Source organism: Zootoca vivipara, chromosome 7 (genome assembly GCF_963506605.1).
Source record: "Zootoca vivipara chromosome 7, rZooViv1.1, whole genome shotgun sequence".
NCBI classification, from domain to species: domain Eukaryota; kingdom Metazoa; phylum Chordata; class Lepidosauria; order Squamata; family Lacertidae; genus Zootoca; species Zootoca vivipara.
In genome coordinates this window covers 41,187,790-41,203,761 of record NC_083282.1, presented here as the reverse complement: position 1 = coordinate 41,203,761, position 15,972 = coordinate 41,187,790, and the positions used below count along the sequence as shown (strand labels likewise).

At 40.0% G+C, this 15,972-nt stretch overlaps 1 protein-coding gene across 1 annotated transcript in view; it reads right to left on the bottom strand.

Moving 5' to 3' along the window:
- Positions 1 to 5,390: 5,390 nt before the first annotated feature.
- The window catches only part of DMRTA2 (DMRT like family A2), a 151,973-nt gene continuing 141,391 nt past the window's right edge, over positions 5,391 to 15,972 (bottom strand). Inside the window, exons 3-4 of the mRNA XM_060277472.1 lie at positions 7,440 to 7,577; positions 5,391 to 5,453 (exon numbers count right to left, since the gene is read on the bottom strand). Of these exons, the coding sequence (XP_060133455.1) occupies positions 5,391 to 5,453; positions 7,440 to 7,577 (201 nt within the window). The remainder of the gene's footprint in view (positions 5,454 to 7,439; positions 7,578 to 15,972) is intronic.

Genomic DNA, 15,972 nt, shown 5'->3' with positions numbered 1-15,972 from the left:
CTGCCTCAACACCTAGCCTTTAAAGTTGTGTGTAAGACCTGGAGTGGAGCTATCTTTGATCCTGGTGAACTGGATTACACATAAATCATGGGTTGCATACCCCAAAAGTTCACTGTAGCCTACTGAACATGTATCCACCCAAATAGAAAAGCAATCTATTTTATATATTTATAATGAAGCAGCATTCGAAGACAAGTACCTTTAAATACTATAGAAGTCCCGAATGATAACAGAAGAACCTGCTCCAGATCGAGTGGTTGCTTCAATTTATGTAATCCGTGTTTGTGCCACCATTCCATAGTTTCTTTTCTTTCAAGTCAAGTGGAAGAAGATCCTGTGCTCTGTGTCAGCAGATGAACAAGATAACATCTGTGGCTGAGTGGTCCAACAATAGTGTGTGCGTGTGTGTGTGTGCACGTGTGTGTGCATGCACCCCCAAAACAAACAACATAGGAAAGAGAGTATTCAAAGCTATGCTGGTAAAAAGCTTGCAATGTTAATGCAGTTTTCAGTGTGAGCAGTTGCATACTGAAGTCAAGTGCCGCTTGTAAGTGAAGTAATCTAAGTAACTTACTCTCTTGCTAATCATTGGGAACAGCTGAAGAGATCAAGCTTCTGGGGGGGGGGAGGGGAGAGAAAATGTTTTCAAACATCTACCCTGCCATGGAGATCTGTAATGCAATGCACCACAAGTAGACCTTGTTGTCAACAGCATGCTACAGGAGAGGCATAGGCCCTTTCTGTTTACATTTATTTGTATTCCCTTATTGGTTTTTCCTCTACCTAAATGACTGCCCTCTGAATTTTCTCAGTTTTACGTGCACGGCAGTTAAATGACTTTTAACTGATAAATATGGAAAACTTGATGACTTGGAGAGAGAGGAAAAAAACCTTCCATGTCAATTCGGCAGTTCATATTCATGCTGAGATTATATCTAATTTTGAAAATCTTCACACTTGTGCCCTGCCATCATGTGTAATCTTTTATGCATGGCTACCTCCACTGCTGCTGATGCAGTTGCTATGCGACAGATGAACCTGCACCGTAGGGCCCTGACATTAGTAAAAGCAAATTGACCACGGGGGCACTAATCTAGCATGAAAAGCAGTTGGTGCCGCACATTTCCTTGAGAAGGATTACCTAATCAACAAGCAAAACCTCCTTTCAAACGTGAGCTGAATTTACCTGGGCTCGGAGTTCCCTCATTCACATCTTCTTTGCTACATCATATTAGCTTAAAGGGGCAAAAAAAATTCTATACGTGTGGTAGTCACAAGCTTGCTCTTTGCAGAGCCTGTGGCATTTGCTGTGCATATTTGTAGATTTCATGTCTTCCTCTTGCTTACTGAAAACAGCTTCTTTTTCGAGGTCACTGAGGGTGTATTCACAAATCATGATGCCTAAGACGCCCCTGGGTATTTGAAATGAATAGCTTTTTACTTTCAGGGATCCCTTTAGAGATCACCTCCCCTGCTGAGAAAGGTTAGCATATTGCCAAGGATTCTACAGCTTGATCTGCACCACACATTGGGTTTGTGTGGACCATTTGCCATGTTTGTTGGTCTTCCATATCACCACCTGATGTTTGGTTCTGATTTTGAGCAGAGCATACCAGCATACCCTCCAACATTTCTCCGATGAAAATAGGGACATCCCATTTCACAATGATAATTTTACTATTTATACCCCACACATCTTACTGGGTTGCCCCAGCCACTCTGGGTGGCTTCCAACATATATAAAAGCATAATAAAACATAAAACATTTTTTTAAAAAAACCTTCCCTATGCAGGATTGCCTCTAGACAGCTTGGGGGTCAGATAACTCCATGCCCTCCAACATTTCTCTAATGAAAATAGGGACATCCTAAGGAAAAGTGGGACATTCCGGGATAAAATCAGAAACAGAACAGCTTCTCTAAATCAGGGACATCCCTGGAAAATAGAGACACTTGAAGGGTCTGTACCAGGCAGTGCAAGGAGGATGCAAGCTTCTCCCCACCTCACCCCATATGGGAGTGCTACTACTGAAGAAGCAAATCTGACAATTCTGGTTTGTCATTTTTCCATTCTTAAGCTCATTTCTCCATATTCACACAATACTTTGCATTTTTTTTTAAAGGCCTCATGAAGTATTTCTCCCAATATCCAATTATATGAGAATTTCTGGTTTGAAAAGTGGTGTGGGTGGGTCTGGGTCTGGGTGGGTGTGTTCTCCTAAACATTGTTGCTGAGTGGCAGCATTTTTTCATTCCTGCTCAGTGATGCCTGGTGATTCCCTGTGACTCTTTGCACATGGTGAATAGGAGGCATTTGACTTGCTTCCCTTGAGCAGAAGCTTGAATTTTGTACACCAGCACAACTCCTCTCTACGCTCAGTGTGGGTTTGAGAAATTCCAGATTAGGTTTGCAGGAAATAAGTCATTCGCTATAAGCAAAAATCACACAGGACCAGCTCTACCATTAGGCAGAGTGAGGAGGCTGCCTATTAAAAGGCTTGTGTCCTTTGGTGCAGCCATTGGCTCTTCTTGGCAGTGGGGAGTTAGTGTGTGAGAGTTGTGCAGCATTTTCTTGATCATCAGAGAAGTCAGTCTGTTCCTCACTACTTCAGCAGCAAAGCTGCAGCCTCAGGGTTTGGAGGGTTTGGTATAGAAGCTGGTGCTAGTGGGTCTGCTCAGTATGGTTCAGGTAGTCTGTTTCCTTCATGGAGGACTCTGCAGGTAAGAACTTGGGGTATGGGGTCATGGCAAGAGGTGCATGCAGAATTTTCAGGTGCCAAAATAACTTGGCTGGCCTTGGGTGCTACGGTATATCCCTTGATTGGGCTGGTGAGGGTGGGTGCTTCAAGCTATTCACCTGGCAGGAAAGTGTCACGGGCAAGACCTGATGTGCACAGTGGCACAAACTGGCAGATATTTAAGTTACACAGGTGTATGCAACATCCCGGAGCATGCTAGTGTAACAGATTTAGATTCCAGAATGTTCATCTATGTTACCCTGGGTCATCTTGGGTAATGTCTGTGTATTTATTCAACTTCCCTCACTTGTGTCATTTTTTCTTGCTTTAATGTGACAGAGTCATCAATCAACTAAGATGTTGCCAAAGGTGAATGCAAGGTTTCATTTTGTTGCTTATTCTCTTCCTTGTTTCTTGCTAATTGTGAGTAGCACTTACTTCTCAGCTGTCACCTTTTATCAATATTAACACAATATCTGAGCACTGCAGTATACAAAGCAAAATAAAGGAGGAAGGAAAGAAAGCTTACTTACTGCACATTACGGATCTAGGGATTTGGAGCATTGCTGAGAAAACAGGTAGAACGCCTTTAAACATTTGGCAATGATGAAAATAATTTGTGGGCATTTTATTTTGTCAGCTGGAGCTACCTGAACAGAAACAGTATTTTTGTTCACTTATGAAGTGAATTTCCAACATGACACCATTCATTTAAGTTTACAAATACCAAGGCCATTTTGTCACAAGTTATGTTAAACCTCTCTGCCCCAACCCCTATTGATACATTTACCCAAATTTAGTGAAAAACCCTGCATATACGTTTTTGTTTTGATTTCTTTTCAATGGCTCGCTTTCCCCCTTTCTGCATTCATAACTTCATCTTATGTTATGTTAAATATATGTAGCATCTTTTAAAAAATAGCTGCCACAGGGAAAGGAGCCCTAGTCTGGATCTTGACTGAATCAGGGATTGTGGGTGTGCTTGGTGTGGGTGTGTGGGTACCCCTTGCCATTGTAGCAATGGAAATCACCACACAGACACCACCAGCTGCTTATCACACATGCAGTAGCTGCTTTTCTCCCAGGGCAAAGAGCAACTAGAGAATGACTTGGATGGAGACCATAGTTGGGGGGAGTAGGGAGATTAAGATCATAAGAATAGCCCTGCTGCATCATTTGCAGTCAGTTCTCACAATGGCCAACCAGAAGCTTATGGGAAGTCCAAAGACAGGACATGCTCACAAGAGCATTCTCCCAGTCACAATCTCTAGTATCTAGTATTCAGAGACATACATTCTCTGGTACTGGAAGTAATATAGACATCATGACTACTAGCCACTGATGGTCTTATCTTCTGTGAATTGGTCTAATTGACTTTTGCAGCTGTCCAACAGGGGTCCATCACTACCTCTCGTAGGATAGAACGCCATGGTTTAACTCTGCATTTTGTGAAAAAGTGCTTTCTTAGTGTCTGTCCTGCATCTTCCAATATTTAGTTATTTGATGATGACCCTGTGTATTATGAGATAGAAAATGACCTCTAGACACTTCCCTTGTGCCATGCATAATGTTATATCCTTCTGTCATGTCTCCATTTACTTGCCTTGCTTCCTAAACTGAAAAGCCTCTGGTGTCATGATCTTTCCTCATTGTGGAGTCGCTCCCTCCTCGTCACAATTTAGTTGCCCTTTTCTAGCTCTACAATATTCCTTTCCAAAGTGTGATGACTAGAAGTGCACATAAGATACAGTATTCCGAGTGTGGTGAACCACACTCTACCTGGCTGTGGTCCCAGTCTGAATGGCTTCCTTTGTGGCTCTTTTTATTTATTTGTTGTTAAATTTATATTCCATCTTTCCTCCAAGGAGATCAAAGTGGTCACCCCTCTCTCTATTTTATCCTCACAACAACTCTGTGAGGTAAGTCAGGCTGACACACTGTGGCTAGCCCAAGGGCACCCAGTGACTTTCACAGCTGAGTTGGGATTTGAACCTTGGTCTCCCAGATTCTTGTCTGACACTCTAACTACTACATCACACTGGCTCAGTGAAAGAAAGAAAGAAAGAAAGAAAGAAAGAAAGAAAGAAAGAAAGAAAGAAAGAAAGAAAGGCAATTACAAACTATGTATTTATTTGTTTATTGTATTTTATTGTATTTTATTGTATTTTATTGTATTTTATTGTATTGTATTGTATTGTATTGTATTGTATTGTGTAGTTTGGCCCCAAATCCCATTTAAGATGGGGATTATTTTCAAGTAAATAAGAATTTGATCTGTTTCCATGGAGGACAGCATAACTTCTAGATTCTTTTCATTTATATGCTGCAAAAAAGATAGCATTTTAAAAGCAGTAGAAATCCAGTGGTGTGTTTTAGGCCATATATATGAGCCTTTCTTTAATGGCTTCAAATAGAATGCTGTTGCTACATTGACCCCCAGAGGATGAGGGACACCAGAAAGGTAAGGAAATGGCTTTTATAGGTCTAACATCTGTTAGTAAGAGAGTTCAAGCTTTTCACCCCAGTGAACTCTGCATGAAGAATAACACTTAAAAGCTTGCACATTCCCTCACCAACAGATGCCGGTCCAATAAAAAGTATCATTTTACCCCCTTGTGTCTTTGTGTTCCTTTAATTATTTCATAATGAGATCTCACTTGAGCTCTAAAGCAGAAGGCCCAAATTTCTGAGCTGGAGGATCGTGGTTGTGTAGATTCTGGAAAATGCAAGAGACAAAATTGGTAAGATGCTATCTTTATTTGAATCCAGAGATACAGACAAAAGACTGTGAATGCTTATGAATAGACAGAGCTATTTGTAGTGAATTTGGGGGAAGAGCATGCAGACTTTTGAATGACACAATGGGCTTGGTCTGTTCAAAGTCTTGCATACTACAACTTTCTAATCCAATGACTTTACCTGACCTAGTCCAAGGATTGAGTTTAATGATGAAAATGGAATGTTTGCTTTTCTTTAACCATCTTTCTATAACCTGAACTGAATTATCTATGTCGGTAAAATGTTTTCCCTTCCTTTCAAACTACATTATGTTTTGTTGGTGCTTCGAAGCTCTTATTTGGGTGCTCAGCACTTAAAATTACTAACTGGAAAGTTTTAAACCCACTCAGCCAATTTGTTTCTATTGGCTGGCATACAAGCAGGCTGACAGATATGCAGGAAGAGAAGTTCTGTCTCAGTAGAAGGTATGTATGCAAAGGATTCTGTCTTAATCTCTCATATATTTTTCAGTGTACCTCAGATTCCAAATGTAATCATTATTAAAAACCGGTTTCTCAATGTCTTGCAAAATTGCAGTTTCATTTAACTTATCCAATGAGCTGCTTTTCCAGTGCTGCTGCTGATGATGTTTACTTCTTAGTTCCTGCCAAATCCTGGCATACAGGGGTGGCAGACTATTCAACATGCTATGTTTAGGGATTTAGCAGTGTGACTCCCATTAACCTTAATGGAGATTCATGCAGCTTAATCCCCACCCTGAATATTTAACCTCTGCTGTCTCTGTCTTTTCCAGTCGGTATAAATTGCATTGATAAGTGAAGTAAATAACAACAAACACACTCTGACTCTAATATGATATTTAAATGTATGCGTTTTCAAACTAGCCTTTTGTATATTGCACTTAACAACCACCCACTGCACATTCTCTTCCATGTATTGAGCCATGAAGCCTCTCCACAAATAGCACATGTGCCAGTCTGGGAAGAGAGGAGATGAAGGTCAGAGTCAAGTGGTATGCACATTATTACCCACGTTACAAAAAAAATGTCCAAATAGCCTTTCCCCTACTATGGCCAGTTAAATCTGAACAGAGTATGCTATATAGCTGCTTTCCAAGTTAAGTCCTTCTTTTGAGTTTCATGTTTTCTTTCAGCAGAATGAGGTCCTCAAAGCCTGGCCTCCATAAGTAGCAAAAGAAAGTGGGAATGGGCTGCTAGATTTCTGAGGAGGCAGAATGCACTGTCCACTTCAGAAGGCAGGCATAGAATCCCATTTTTTTATGTTCCTCCATGTATAAAAAAGGTGGGGAAGCTTCCTGTGCATGGTAAACTAGCACATGGGGAGAAGTCTTTAGTATATTATTCGCTGGTGCGTAATTCTTTATTTTATTTAACTTTCAGGGAGTTTGTTTACACCAGGGACTATTCAAAACGGGTATCTCCCACCTGAAATTTGAAATGGTACATACCTTAATTATGTCATCTCATGTTATCCCCTAGTTCTGCTGCATTTGTAAAGGTAAATGTAAAGGTACCCCTGACCATTAGGTCCAGTCACGGACAACTCTGGGGTTGCGCACTCATCTCACTCTATAGGTTGAGGGAGCCGGTGTTTGTCTGCAGACAGTTTTTCCAGGACCTGGAGAACCAGAGCAGCACATGGAAACACCGTTTACCTTCCTGCTGTAGTGGTACCTATTTATCTACTTGCACTTTGACGTGCTTTTGAACTGCTAGATGGGCAGGAGCTGGGACAAACAATGGGAGCTCATCCCGTCGCGAGGATTCAAACCGCCAACCTTCTGATCGGCAAGCCCTAGGCTCTATGGTTTGGAGTTACAGTTTTTTCCTGCAGGCATGGATATAGGAAAACCAGGTTATAGGAGACCAGACTGAAATAGGTCCAGATAATTAGCTTCCTCCAAGCACACCTGAAGTTGAATGGCCATCACAGTGTTGGATACCTTGGCCAGAAAGGGGATATCTGTGACTTGACAATAGTCATCGTAAACCTCTAGGACTATAGAAGGCTTGTTGAGGAGGAACTGTGCCAGCGTTCTTTGGACCCACCAAGTGAATCCTCTCCAGCTGGCTCTTAACAGCTAAGATAGACAAGGGTTGAGAACACATATGGTAGGCTAAACTCCCCCAAGCACTCTGTACACTTCATCAGGCCACAAAAACTGAAACTGATCCCACAATATCTGAACAAAGGGCACTCTGGACATTTCTTCTAGATCTGAACTACAGTGCTGCTTGTGGCAAATGCAAGCAATTTTACTAACTTCAAGGTCAAACTAAGGTGAAAAGAAAGAAAGAAAATCTTAGAAGTTAAATTTATATATTTACAGATATACAGTATAAACTTTTCCATAGATTCCTGTGTCTGAAAATGCCCAACAATAGCTGCACAGTGTATTCTTCAGGGTCCCAATTAAGATACTGAACTGCTGTTCTCTGTATGATAACAACCTGAAGTGCTGACAACACACTACCTGTCAACAGGCAAATGAAGGCCAACCATCTGTTCTACTATAAATTGTCTCCATTACCTTCGATGTGGAAATCTCTTTTAAAGACACCCTAATTATCTAGTAACCTGAGCTAAATGATGCAATATTATTTTAACTAGACCTGTCATTAAAAACGGGGGGAAACAAACATTAGAAAATTTAAAGAAAGAAAAGTTATTGAAAACAACATTTGATTGTATGTCTGGGAGTCTGATGAACATGCTTGCTTAGGTATGTGGGTGGTTGCTTTCTAGAATCAGAACTGTAGAAAGCAGCAGTTTAGGACACTTTCAGATGTCCTACTGAGTTTCTGTTGCCAGAGAGAAGGACAAATCAAGACTCCCAGAGTCCTCTTCTCTCAAATCACTGTTCTAGAAAATTCCAAGTAATACATGAAATGGCACATTGTTTGAAATTCATATATTCTACTAAGTATATATATGAAAATAGATTTACCTATCAGACAGGCAGGAAAACAGCATTAAAGGGAATGACATATTCTGCAGTTTTGATGATGGAATATATTTTCAACAAGCACTATATTTCTGCATCTAGCTGAAATAATTAATGCATAAACAGCATATTTACATAACTAGCTGAAATAATTAATGCATATACACCAAAACTGGTTTCTTATAACCAGCACCAATATAGTTAGTGGGAGCTATAGCAATCAGAAATGCTATTATGAAGATACTTCCATACAAAATTATTAGTATCACTTCACTAGAGCTGTTAAAACATCTTTACATATCTGTTATATGGTTATTTCATGGTTTTTATATGAAATTTTATTTATTATTCATTTTGGTTAAGGGCGGTTTACAATAATAAAACAAAGATTAAAATGCATTTTATACTGTGCTGCTTTTTGTATTTCTATTATTTTTGTGAAATTGATTTGTTTGAGGGAAAACACATTACAAAGACAAATGGCAGAATAGTATAAAATAAATATACCAAAAAACAAGTCATGGAGGGTTTTCTTTTTTCTTTTTTTATAGTCAATCTGAAAATGAAACCACTAGCTGGGAAAAATGTTTATGAGTCTAGAAGCCAATAGACTGTTGCTATTTTGGGGTGGGATTCAGTCACATACCAACAAATTGAGGTTGTGCAATTATCAGGACCGGCAAGGATCCACAGATGCCAGGATCCACAGAAGCAGCAAATCCCAATGTAAATCTTTATTTTTACATATTTTTACCTTGCCAGTGAAGCAAGGTGAGGCAACTGGGGCAGCGGGAGCAGATGTCAATCTTTCTTCCCCTTGTCCCTTGTTCCTGATGTAGCATCTCTGACCCCTTTCTTCCTTGGTGGGAAGTAGGATGCCATTTGGGGATCTACCACAAGTGCCAAAATGTATTGGGCCAGCCCTAGCAGTTATAGTTGATTGTCTTATGCAACAAAGCCACTTCTCAAACCATTGGAATTTTTGCAGCAAGGAAAGTGATGGGGAAATGCACTGCAAAGTGTGGGGCAACATCATCTAATCTCTGTGCAACAAATTCAAATGACTGCTCATTAAATATTGTTATTGTTAGTCTGCAAACAAATCAGGATGGATGCTCAATAATCAAGATGGCTAGAAGCATACTGTGCCATCCAAATACTGGGTTGTCAGAAATACACTAGACTACAATATCATAGATGTTTCAGGAGAAAGTGATTAATCTGTAGCTAAAATAGTGGACTCAAGACATTATATACAAATTTGAGTTTATTAACATCAAGAATGAACTATAATTTGGAGCAACAACCAGCCTGTTTTTATTATGTCATTTGTAAATTATTTTGCTTCCAATATTTTTGGTCACTGGGTTGGATCTAGACTTTACCTTCTATGGATGGAAAGTCTTCTTCTGTACTTGGTGATCTGTGGCAGATGGGGTAGACAACTTTTCTGATATCCCTACCCCCTACAAACGCCAGTGGCACCTACTACACCATTTTCAAAGGATCCCCAGAGGAATGTATTTGGCATCCTTTGATGTCTTAAACATTTCTTGCTCCACTTACTTTTGCATCTGACTCTGCAAGGTTACCCAAAAGGGAATGTGGCAAAAGTTCCTAATCCCTGACATATTCTTTCCTAAGCTAACTCATGACTTTTAGGAAAGATGGAATAACACCATCTCCTCCAAAATAACAATTTCCCGTTTGTTATACAGTGGGACCTCTAGTTGTGGACGGGATCCATTCCGGAGGTCCGATTGGATCCTGAGGTTTCTGCAACCTGGGGACTGCTTCTGTGCATGTGTGCATGGCAAAACCCGGTCAAATACTTCCGGGTTTTCCGCTTTCGCATCCTGAAGTTTACGTAACCAGAGGGTTACATAACCAGAGGTACTACTGTAAATAGCATATTCAGGGAATTGGGAATTGTTTACAATTCATGTTTCATAGCCCAACAAATGGATTGCATTCACTTTTAGCATGCCAGCTATGTGTGTGCATATGTGCTTTACATTTGTGTTGTCGGCAAATCTCACATTGATGCCTTACTTTATGGTTCTATGTATGTCAACCAATGTCCATATGCACCTAGCATCTTCAGAGTCTATTCCATCCATCTGATGTAGTAGATTGTTGACTACAAAAGATCATGCCAAAATAAAATTTAAGACGTCACAGCATTCCCCCCTCTTTTTTAATGTGCACTTTTGACACTGTTATGTGCAAGCCACCTTGAGGCGTTATACACCATGAAAGCACAAATAATAATCCAAAAAGGAAGCACATAGATCAATGACAAAGCATCTGCTTTGCATGCAGAATGTCCCTGGTTCAATTCCTGGCATCTCCAGGTAGGTGAGTAGCCTGTCAGAAATCCTGGAGAGCCAGGGTTACTCAGTATAGTTAATGTATAGCCAGATGGACCAATGGTCTGACTGGTCCTATGTTGGATGGGCTATGCCTCCCAAAAGTGTCCAATAAATAATTTTATAAATAAACAATAAATGAAGTTTTTTTCCCTGGCAGATACTTTTAAATCCAATATCTAAATTTTGGATGTTATGCACAGTACTGATTTACTGTTTAAAAATCCATTTTTCTGTCAGATTTTAATCTAACTTCACTTTGTTTGTTGACTTCTTATATTTCAGAAGGCCTATCTTTTAAGAAATTGAACTGGGTAGCTGTTCCAGGAGACCTTTCTATTAAATGAAATTGGATCAACTCATGATTATGTGAGCCAAAGTTATGCCCAATTTACCACTTTTCTCTCATGCTTTTGCTGTTCTCCTGGAACCAAATTTGACTTAGCATCTCATCTTGGTTGAGTAGGAAGATAGATGATGGAGGACAGGATTGGTTATCACATACATGAGTAGTTGGGGGTCTTCTTTTGTTGGTGGCTTTTATTTATTTCCAGATCTATATCAGGAAAATTAAAGTCATTCATGATAACATAATGCAGATTGGTATATTGTCCAAGATTGCAGGTCTATAGTACACCCTTAATTTTAACTCAGTTGGAACCACTCTTGTCATTCTTGCTTCAAGAGATCTTAGGCCACACTGATTATGACTGATTGTTCACACATTATTATCATCAGTACAGTTGTGTTGTTGGATGTATAATGCAATCTTATCATTAGCTCAGTCTTTCCTTTATAGCTCATACTCATCAATGTCAGCATTTCAATCATGGCTACTATTTTATCACATTCAAATGATCTCTAAAAATACCTAGGTTCTATCCTGCATCTTATTCATTCCTCCATGTATGAGTATATACATGCTGTGACAAGCCGTGTTCTTAAATGAGGGTACAACTTAAATCTTTATAGGTGTAAGATTCCATGCTCTTAGCAGGCACTGATATCAGAGCCAATAACAAGCAAAGAGCTGTTTTTTAGACGTCACTGACCAAGACATGGCAGCTTATTAGAACAAGTATACTGAGTAGCCAGGCATCCCCAAACTTCGGCCCTCCAGATGTTTTGGACTACAATTCCCATCATCCCTGACCACTGGTCCTGTTAGCTAGGGATCATGGGAGTTGTAGGCCAAAACATCTGGAGGGCCGCAGTTTGGGGATGCCTGTGCTAAACTCATCTCAGATCCACCCAGTTCCTTCAGTATTCAATCACCCATCCAAAAACCTTCATAGTTGTTTAACAACAATAACAATGATGCTTTGCTATTGTTTCAAATTCCTGACCTATCACAATGGGCAAAATCACAGACAGAACCAATCACAAAAACCAGACAGCAAAAATCCCATTAGTTTAGCAAACCTTACTAAATCCTTTCATATTTTTAAATCCTTAAGTGGTCAAAACAACAACATTAACCCTTGTCCCTTCCACATCTGCACTCCCAGAAAAGGAAGGTTGGTAAAGGAAGAATAGGGAGGGGAGCTGTGGGGTCTGTCTGTTTTCCTCATAGTTCCTCCTTGGTTATTATTTTTAAAAACAGCTTTGCCTTCTTATTCAAAAGGTGGCAGGGAGAAGCTATAAAGGAAAGCCATGAAGTCACCAGGCCAGTTAATTATTCAGCAATTTGGGCCACTCCTGGGCAACCGTCTGCTCCCTACCCCCACAAGAGGACACAAGGCCTTTAGCATACCTGCTCCCCTCTCTTCCCCCAGGCCCCTCTCATGGCCATTAGCCACTAGATGTCTTCCTTTCCCCTCCCATCTTCCAAGGGCACCTTAAGGCCTTTCATAGGTATTCTTATCTCTTGGAGGTCTTTATCAGGCTTATAATATCCCTCAGACCTTTTTGCAGGCCTGCTTCATCATCCTACACACCAACTAGCACCACACAGAAAATCAGCTGGCTCTGTTCCTTCTTCCTTTCTTAATTTTTCTCTGCAGCACCAGCACTTCTCAGCTGGTGCTGGTAATCACTCCCTGAGACATCCTTCTTACTCTTTCTTTCATGTGCACTTCAAATCATTCCCTTGCAGCAAGCGGGTCCAGACAGCTGGTCACTGCCTGGCCAGTTAGAGCTCTCCATCCACCTCCCATCTTATTTGTGGTTTGGTTGCACTTTTCATCATACAGCTGATTGCCATTCAGGGGCAGAATGAGTTAGTGTTGCCTTTTGACTGCAGGCAAGCAGCTCTGTGAGCAACAGATCAGCACCATGGACAGTGTGGGCAAGCCACACAATTGATTTGGGCTTCAAGCTTCACATATAAGGCCACATCCCTGTACAAGGGGCAAAAGTGAACAGTGGAACAAAAGAGAAGTTGCTGAAGCTACTTAGTTCCTTAAATATACTGGTTGGAAAGCAAAAACAGTGTTGGAATATACAAATTTCCAGAAAGCTAATAACACAGGCTTCTTTGTTCAAAAACAAGGTCAATGAGTTTCATATGGAAAAGCTGAAATGAGAACTACATCATGGCAGAGACGAGAACAGCTCAATTCCCAGTTTAGAACTGGTTGTATAGAGCATTGGTATTTTGTGATTTGAAAGAATTTGAACCTCCAACATAAAAGCACTTCTAGGACCCGTTCAACAATTTGATGAAATTTAGTTTGAGTCAACAATTGAAGCTCTAGAACTATGAGACAAAATTGGTCAGCAATATTTCCCTAAGCACAGATAGGAAAAAGTATACAAAATGTTATTTTTGCCACAATTTTAGGCTTTGATGCACTACAATACAGATGTACAAATATATGATAATCAATATATTGTATTAAGAGCAAAAACTGCTTTTGCTACATGACAGGTGTTTCATAGTATCTCATAATTAGTTTTGTTAGGTTATTTTAATACTGTTTCTATTGGCAAGATGCAGTATGAAATATCCACTAATTAGATAGGAAGTTCCCCTAAAGACATCTATCAACTGTTTCTATTAATATGGGCATCTATGAGTAGGTAGGAAGGAAGAACATTCAGGAACAACTTTTTAGTTAATTAAATTTTTGTATGGCTGCAAAACATTTTTCCCACCTCAACAAATGCTTGATCATGTCTCCTTGACAACCATTTTAAAACTTTCCACAGTCTTATTTCTGAGTGAAAGATAATCCTGAAGCCCACAGGACCAGAATATTTTGAATCCACACAATATACATTCTTCATATATTAGGCGAAATGCATCTCAGCTCTATTAAGTACATAGAACAACAGACAAAAGATTTGTCCTTTTCTTTGTTGTTACCATAGATGATGATATCATTATCATTATCATTATCATTATCATTATATTTATTACAGTATATACTTTTCACCATCAGGTCCCAGGGCAGGTTGCAACAATTTTAAAATTCAATACTAAAAATAGTTAAAACAATTTACAGTCACGGGAATAGGGTGGGTCCTGAAAATGCACATTTCGGGTGTCAAAGGCTAGCATAACGAGGCACACCATTAGCATTTACTGAAAGCTTTGTAGTGAAGGTGCCAGAAGATGCACCTTGATGAGGAGGACATTCCACAACCTAGGAATAAGCAAAGCATCCATTTTATCACAGGGTCAATATGTTATAAAGGCAACCCCAGTCAGTAATTTGGCTGCTGTATTTTGAACCAGTTGAGGTTTCCAAGTTGTCTTCAAGGGTAGCCCCATGAAGAGCACATTGCAATAAGCCAATTTGGAAGTTATCACAACAGGGAGTACCATGGTCAGCCATCTCTGTCAAAAAGGAGCTATAGCTTGTAGACCAGCCATAGCTAGAAATGGGCACTCATAGCCACAGCCTCATTCAAGGCAGATGGTGCCTCCTCCCCTCCAATGTAGAATTGATCATTCCCTGGTTCTAATAAGGCAATTCCTAATGGTTAGCTTTAAGAAGCCAACATAGGCAAGGGTTAAGGGGCAGGTGGTCAGCCGCCCTTCTTCAAGCAGCTTGTTTGCATTATCAGGGTGCAATGGAACAGATGGAACAGACAGTATATTGGATACATCCATTGAATTTGATCTGTGAAATCCAACTCTTTGAATCTGAGCAATTTTGCCCCCAAGTGCCTCTCAACATTGTTTTAGTGAGCTTCTGAGGGAATTCAAGCAACTCTCTCTTGGCCAGGTGACAAAAGCCCATTCACAATGCAGAAAAACTATTTCAGACTGCTAACTTTAGATGCAATGGTAGTGGAGCAGTAAGTTTTTGCCACCACTGGTAGGGACAATGATAGAACCTCACATGTGTTCGGTCAGGTTTAGACCAAGATTTACACCGCTTGTACTCTACCTGTCAAACTTCCTGTTTTATTGAACATGAGGACACTCAGGAGTGATTGTGCTGAAGACTTATAGCTCACTATTTCACATTATGACAACAGTCTCAACAGAAGCACCATCCATATCAGCCAGAAAATCCCCCAGAGCATTCAGAATACCATAATTATCCAAGGGCGGACTATTTCAGCACATCCTCCACCCCTGCAATGCGAAATTCAGCCCAAACCTTACCAAGGAATGATCCACCCATTGCAACACACTCACGATAAGCCCCCAATCAGCTGAGTTTTATCATTCTGCTCTATGGTATATACCAGGCCACAAAGGTTCCTTAAAGCTGTGCTAAACTAGAGTTTAGTGCTAAGTCTGAGTATAGCCAGTGAGTTACTTTTAAAATGCTTACTCAAGGGTAAAAGTGATCACTGTGGGTGACTGCATATTATTAAAATCCTTAATTCTTATAACACAACAAAAATATGAGTCATTTAGTTCAAGGTGTTTGTAATTAATTTTCCATTACACACTTCTATAGCCTGCATAAATTCACCCACGAATTTGCCCTTTTTACCCAAGGTGTTTTTATATTCAAGAAACATATTAATTATAAGTAGGTAAAAGCTTCTGGACATAAAACCCTCTTCTTATCCAACTGAAATGTTTCTGAGACTAATTCATAGATATTAAAATACACAAAGAAACTTGAGCTTGATATCAGGGTTCTAGAAATGTTGGTTGGTTTCCTTCCCTTTATTTGAATCTCTATGCTTTAGCATGGCATCTGAACGCACATAACTCACAGCTGTTACCAACTAGAGTTTGTACTCTAACCAGAGTT